At 40.1% G+C, this 7,762-nt stretch overlaps 1 protein-coding gene across 1 annotated transcript in view; it reads left to right on the forward strand.

Annotated features, from left to right (window-relative positions):
- fign (fidgetin) overlaps positions 1 to 7,439 on the forward strand; it is a 28,004-nt gene extending 20,565 nt beyond the window's left edge. Inside the window, exon 3 of the mRNA XM_034886538.1 lies at positions 2,051 to 7,439. Within this exon, the coding sequence (XP_034742429.1) occupies positions 2,051 to 4,284 (2,234 nt within the window). The 3' untranslated portion in view covers positions 4,285 to 7,439. The remainder of the gene's footprint in view (positions 1 to 2,050) is intronic.
- The last annotated feature ends 323 nt before the right edge of the window (positions 7,440 to 7,762 follow it).

The following is a 7,762-nucleotide window of genomic DNA, read 5'->3' on the forward strand; positions in this document are numbered from 1 at the left end:
CTCTCTGTGTAGGTTCCTTTGTTAATAGAATAAAAATTTGTAGTTACTTGTAACTAGCCTGTTTTTAGCAGTGGGCAGTAGACAATCATCTTGGATGGTTTTCCTTATATAAAATACCTGTTTAAAGATCTAAAGTACACTTTGAGTGTAGCACTCCTTTGATTGTGGGAAGTGGCACATTGTTAAGAGAGGATTAACAGTAATGGAAGAATCTCACTCAATAGGCTGTGCGCAATTTTCTCATTGACAAAATGTGTCTTGGGTGTTAATGAACTCTACTGAAGGATTTTACAAAAAACAGGATCCAGCTACTTACACTCCACTGTCAGTAAAGGCTGTGAATGGCTGAGAGTTTTTGGTAGACAATGCGGCGCTAGTTGCTCTAGCGCTAATGCTGTTTCGTATGTTTTGATAGGAATATTTTTCCAGCATTAATGTGGAAAAAAATGTTGAATTACACACTTTGTAACAGGTATTTTATTGCGTTAATAACATGAAGAACAGGCTGCGCTGGGGAAGAATATTCCACGTAAAAATCAAACTTTTGCATTGCAACCACCTACAAACCTAATTTAACAGCTGACTATTTTGGATGCCTAATACGTATATGGATGTAGATGCTTATGGATCTAAAGCAGTAGTTAGGGAGACTTCTGCTATTCTCAAAGTTGTCATTCATATATGTTATTCAGTTCATACACATTTCAAGTCAAAATGGGTTTAGATTTAAACTAAATACATTTTGTAATTGTAGTTATCTTTGCCACTATTCCTCAATAATACAGGTTGATGTCATATTCTATTTTCTGGAGGTTTCTGTTCCCTCCTGGGCTTTTTCCTCAGCCTTTTTTTCCCTTAATCATTAGCTTGGGTGATTGACAACCATGTGACTGAAACCTTGTAAATTAACGCAATTACTGCAGCATCATCCTGCTAATTAGCTCCCGGTGTCCATGTGGCGGGTGGGCAAATAGCTGGAAGGGAATCAGAAGGGAATCCGCAGACAAACACTGCATTTGTAATCTGTCTCTGGACAGTGGCTGTTTGTTGCCTAAATCCTGTGATATGGACTTAACCTACTGAAGTATAAAGCACAGCACTGCAGAGCCTGATTAGCAAAAGCATGGACCATTGTAGCAGGGAGGGTTGGTTAAATGCGTCTCACATATCCCCTTGTAGCTTTTAGTCAGATTAGTGTATACGTAAGATTTGTGAGGATCTACAAATTAGCTCTTAATTGTTTTGAGCTATAACCTCAATAATGTACATTCAGTGGGGTTAGAGTCTCTGATAATCCCAAACAGATTAAAAAGATTATAGCATTTGTAAAAACTTTTATTTGGAGATCGACTTTAGGATTTGACTTGATTTTGTATGTCATTCAAACCCTCAAGGCCACGTTGAGAGGCTGAGAGATGCTGCTGAGAAAAAGACAAGTGATGCATGTTTTTATTCCTTTCTTCACTCTGGACCAGGAAGCAGTTGGCAGACTGGATTTGGATGTAATTCATGCTGGGCTGAGGGGTTTGTGTGATGAAAGCAACAGAGCACTGCCAGGGAAGATTGCTTTGCTGCTCTCCTCCAAACAGATCTGAAACTGTCTCAGATGAGAGTTGGATTATAGACTGACCCGCACTGTCTGTGTCATTCGGCTCTGTGTTGGGTGGATTATACCATGCTAACCAGGCGTTGAGTCATACATCCTCATACTGACCATGATGAGTGTTCTGTTAATGGTGTCTATTTGTCAAATGGAAGACATTTGGACATTAGGTGCAAGTTGTACTTTAAGTATTTTCTGGATGATAAGGCCTTTTTCTTCTTTGTCCTGTATGTCAGAATAGCCTCATGCTTTTTTTTTTGTAATTTCCCACCTTTTTCCACCCAAACCATTAAAATTAATTCATACAGTATGAACTTTTTCCACGGTGCTTGACTAACACTATTTGATTAATATGATTAGAACCTGTTAAAATATTATTTTAAAATGATTTATACCAATGATTTAATGCTTTCTTTGCAATGTTTCTTCCTTATGGGGAATATCTAGGTCTAAAGATGCAGTGGACCCCAGAGCACACACAATGGGCAGAGCAACACTTTGACATCTCATCCACTACCCGCTCGCCAGCACACAAAGTGGAGGCCTACCGGGGGCACTTACAGCGAACATACCAGTATGCATGGGCAAACGATGACATCTCAGCACTGACTGCCTCCAATCTGCTTAAGAAATATGCAGAAAAGTACTCTGGCATCCTAGAGGGCCCAAATGAGAGAGCCCTGCTGTGTTCCTACTCTGATAGCACTACTGGACTCATGAATGGAAGAAAGTCAGAGAATGAGTCCTGGCAGGAGGGGATTTACCCAATGAACTGTGTTCCAGATGTTATATCTGTGAGCAAAGCTGGAATGACAGCTGCCCTACCCCCTACAGATGTGTCGGCTAGCATAGGCAGCTCCCCAGAGGTGGCCAGCAGCTTGTCTGAGCCTAGCTATTCCAGCAGTAACTGTGGAAGCCACACAGCCACTACTCTCCACTCGGGCCTCCCCTCTCAGGAATATACTGCCAGCTACAACGGCTCCTACCTGCATTCTAGCTACAGCAGCCAGAGTACCCCAGCCCTCCCTTCCCCACACCCCTCTCCTTTACACAGTGCTGGGCTTTTACAACCACCACCCCCACCTCCTCCCCCTACCTTAGTGCCGAGCTACAACGCCGGGTCTCCAAACCTTCCCAACTACAATTATCCTCCAACAGGGTATCCTTCACAGAATGCTGTTGGCCCTGGTTATAGCCCTGGGGGAGCACCCCCTCCTTCTGCTTATCTGCCGTCCGGTATTGCAGCTCCAACACCAATCCCTCCTTCCACACTGCCCGGCTACACCTACCAGTCCCATAACCATACACCTATTACACCAACACCTTTGAATGGCAGCACATCCAACTCATTAAAACGAAAAGCTTTCTACATGAGTGGGCATGGAGATATGGACTCTAGCTATGGTAATTTCACCTACAACCAACAGCGCTCTTCTCAGAGTCCAATGTACAGAATAACGGACAGTGTCTCAGACTCAAACAGGGGCAATGGCTTTGACAGAAATGCTGAGGCATCGTCTTTAGCGTTTAAGCCAACTAAACAGCCAATGTCTTCTGATCAACACAGAAAATTTATAATACACTCTGGCAGAGCACTGACTCCTCCATCCTATGGAGTAACCAAAAGCTCTGTTGGTGATCTCAGAACTGGTGAGCCTTACAACAAGTTTGGATCTCCAATCATGAGCGAGCAAAGTGAAGAGCACAGACAGCACCTCTCTCACTCCCTTACTGGACCTGACATTGGTACAGCTACCTCGTCCATCCATGCTGCGGAGGAACAACTGAAGAACAGTGACTCCAACCTGGTGGAGATGGTGACCACAGAAATCCTTCAGCAGGGCCCACCAGTGGACTGGAGCGACATCGCGGGTCTGGATATGGCCAAAGCAACCATCAAAGAGGAGGTACTTTGGCCCATTTTAAGGCCAGATATGTTTAGTGGACTTGCCACATTACCTCGGAGCCTCCTTTTATTTGGACCTCAGGGAACTGGTAGAACACTGCTGGCCCAGAGCATGGCCAGCCAACTGGGGGCTTCCTTCTTGCGACTCAGCAGCTCAGCTCTGGTGACCAAGTGGCTAGGGGAAGGGGACAAGATCATCCAAGCTTCTTTCTTGGTGGCTCGATGTCGCCAGCCAGCAGTAGTGTTCATCAGAGAGGTGGATCTGCTGCTCTCAGCCCAGCTCAGTGAGGAGAGTCCAGTGAATCGCCTCAAGGCTGAGCTCCTCATGCAGCTTGACAGTGTTCTGACCTCTGCTGAGGACCATGTCCTCGTGGTCTGCTCCACCAATAAGCCCGAAGAGATCCCAGAATCCCTACGGAGGTACTTTTCCAAGCGAGTGCTCATCCCCTTGCCTGATGGGACAGCACGACACCAGATAATCAGCCAACTGCTCTCACAGCACAACTACTGTCTAAGTGACAAAGAAATGTCACTACTGGTTCAGAGGACAGAGGGCTTTTCTGGACTGGACGTGGCTCAGCTGTGTCAAGAGGCGGCAGTAGGTCCTCTCCATGGCATTCCTGGAACTGACCTGTCAACCCTCCACCCCACTCAGATGAGACCGGTTTCCTACGAAGACTTTGACAATGTGTTTTGCAAATTCCAGCCCAGCATATCACAAAAAGAACTTGACATGTACACTGAGTGGAATAAAATGTTTGGTTGTAGTCAATGAAAGAGGCTAATCAAACACAATTTCTTTACACTCAGTAGTTGAATACAAATCAGTGTTTGGCATTCAGTGAACAAGACAAATAAACAGTATTGGCATGAACATAATATATACAGCAAAGGAATTGTGCTTGATGGCTTTAGACAGAAAATTGCATCATCCACCATTGTTAAAAGTTAATTAAAAGCTGTATGTGGCTGACGCCATGTGCTCACTAAAACTCAAATAACTTGGAAGAAGATGCCCCCCGTTTTTGTATATACATATATAAATATATATATATATATATATATATATATATACATAAATATATATACATACTATTCTGCTGATCTTGAGATTTAGTTGCTATTAAGTGCCTGAGGTGGTGCTGTTTAAGTTTTGTTTTTCTTTTTGCCTCACAATCTTCTGGTGACGTGTTAATAAAAAAAAAGCTTTATAATGAGATTAAAAACTTGCTTTCTCTTTTCCTTTAGTGTTATACAGCTGTGTCTGTTTCATGTTCTCTGTGAACAGTTGTGGTTAATTTGAGCGAAATTAAATACATTGGCTTCTCTTCAGTTGGGCTTCATTACCTTGCACAGGTTTCATGTGTGTGTAAATCCTTTATTAACAAACACTTACATACTTTTTTTGTGGGAACAATCCAATTTGTTTTTCTAACAAACCCAATGCTAATTTAGTTCCTGTACTAGCCGCACAATTGAAGTTGACATTACAAGACAACTATTTTACAATGGGACTTCAATCTAAACAATACATTACTATGTAACATCTGGTAAAACATTGTTTCAGTAGTAAATATAAAATTCTGCCAATCTTTTGATTTTCTATATTTAAAAACTCAGGAGAGTGATGATATGTACAGTACCTCATAAGCTTGTGTCAAAGCACTACAAACTAGAAGAACATTGGGCTTGCATTTGAAATCCCATCATCAAACCATGTAAAGCTTTATGATACCTCAAGACACTCAAAATGAAATGAGAACGTTCCTACAATGAATGTATGTGAGAAATGCTGGTTTATTTACAAGACAAAAATAGTAATTTGTTTACTTTAGCTTTTGGTGATGCAGAGCTGAGAGAAATTTGAAAGGTGCAGACAACCATCTTGGGGTTGAGGAAGACAGCTGCCCCAAGCTATTTCTTTCCATCCTGCTGCTGTTTTATCATTAATGAAACCTAAGGATTATGTATAGCCTAAGTTCCTTTCTACCTCAGTTTGTTTGTTATCTCTGATAGACAAATACATGAGAGCAGCAAATTGTCAGCATCTATTCTGCTTATTTGTTGAGGAAACCTATTGAGAGAACACCAAACTGTATTTTGTTGTGTGCAACATCTTTTAGCTTTACATTTTGATAACTCCCAAGAACAACATAATGCACTTAAAGGGGAATACCACTTAATATCAGGTTTGGGATTTACTATGCCTTTGCCTTAGGACAAATTGGTCTGTAGTTGTTAACAGCGGATGTTGTTGCCATTGCTTGTTTGGCCCCTGAATCTTTGATGTCAAATAGAAAATCTAAATGTGACAGCATTCACAGTGATGTTTGGTACGCATTCTTTGGCTTGAAAAAAATGACATAGTTTTAATATAAAGTTTACAGAAGAATTACTTTGTCTGTCTTAGGCCATAACTGTAACATTCATGAATTGAGTGGCATTCCTTTTTAAGAACATGTCTAGAAGGCTAGTCTTACTGTACACAAAACTGTTATTTTTACTTTGTGTTACATTACATTACATTTATACTTTTGTGTTTACAGTGCTATTAATCACTACTTGCAGCTATTAACCAGTACATTTCCATAGAGTGTTTTTTGGCAATGAAAGAGCAGGACTGACAGCTGAATTGGCAACTTAAAATGTTATTGAATGTATTACCTCCTCTGAGCACTATGGAAAGCAAAGCACTCGCACATTGAAAAAGGCCACTGAAGTAGAAACCACTGTATGTGTAGGTGTATGATACTGCAGAGGAGCTAAAGGACCTTGTATTTGTTTTTCAAAGTAGGTCCCTTCATGTTTCTTTTCTATTGCACATGTTTTACCTTTTTTTTTTTTATTAGACAGTGTGCATATGAATTTCTGCCACCTGGTTTGGTATTATTAACTCTTCCAAAACTGTATTAGGATGTATACAGAGCATCCAGACAATAGCAGAGAAACTACGTAGCAGCAGAGAAAGCTAGCAAGCTTGTCAACAATAATATATTGTTGTAGTTTCACATTATCTGTGTTTTATATTTATAAATATGTACTCCAGTCATAAGATGGGGTACAGTTTTCTTTGAATGCACACAAGGTACAGTCATTGATAAAAACATTAACATAACCCCTCATAATTTGAATAACTCAGAAATGGGATCATTTCATTTGTTAAATTTGAAACATTCAACATATAATCATAGGCTGTATAAAAGAAGGGGACTTTTGAAGGATATAATTTAACATTTTGGATGTCACTATCTTGGTTCTTTGGAGCTAGAAGTGACCATATTTGGATGAGAGGGTGAAGCTAAATTATCAGCTAGCATTAGCTAGCTAGCTTGGTTAGCAAGGGGCATAGGTTAACTGTGATATTATTTGGTAATTAATTTTGGCTAGCAAAGAACAGGATTAAAACAAAATGTACCTAAATGAGCAGCTGTGTCCAACTGTCTGTCTTTTAGTACAACACCTTACACCACATCTAGGGGGGCTATAGTCCAATTTGGTTTACACAAGAAAGTGTCCAGCAATGTTGTTTAGGAAGCTTTAAACATGAAAAGTATGTGGTTACACAAGAAACTTAGACCAATGTTAAAAGGCCAATTACATTTCTGATATTTGTTACTGCACTTTGAGGTGTTTATTGGTTGAAAACTTCCTTGAAGCCAAAGTAAAACAGCTTTCTTTTGATTATGATGATTTGTTTGAAGAAGTTGTGAATGTCAGTGACCTTAATGCCACAGTGTGAGCTGTGAATATTTGAAATTGGCGATTTTATAGTACTCGCACTGGGCATTGTTGAAATGCTGTATCACAGTATGTCAAATATTTTTAAGAGACGTGAGTTTTGTAAAACATATAAAGTTTTTCAGTTTTATCCTGTTTGAGTTTATTCACCAATAGAACTAGACACTTGGCTAATTTCTTTGTCTTGAAAAATTGCAACATAGATAGCTATTAGCAAAAAACACTGGAATATAATTATTTCTCCATGATTTTAGTAAGTGATTATAGTCATTGCAAGGTTTTTGACAAGAAGGCGATAAGAAGCCCTAAGTGCCATTAACAAGCGCAGATTTCACAAGAGGGCAATTGTTCATGAGAAATGTATGTTAAAAAGGGGAAATGGTCTACTCAAATTAAGCACTACTTGTAATCACTCCGTCAACAACTGACATCATACCAGTCACATATTTGCTTCTTTTTTGTTTAATAGAGCACGGTGTAACACAAGGCCCATTGATAATAAGTTATATTGGTGT

The sequence above is a fragment of the Etheostoma cragini genome, chromosome 11 (genome assembly GCF_013103735.1).
Source record: "Etheostoma cragini isolate CJK2018 chromosome 11, CSU_Ecrag_1.0, whole genome shotgun sequence".
Taxonomy (NCBI): domain Eukaryota; kingdom Metazoa; phylum Chordata; class Actinopteri; order Perciformes; family Percidae; genus Etheostoma; species Etheostoma cragini.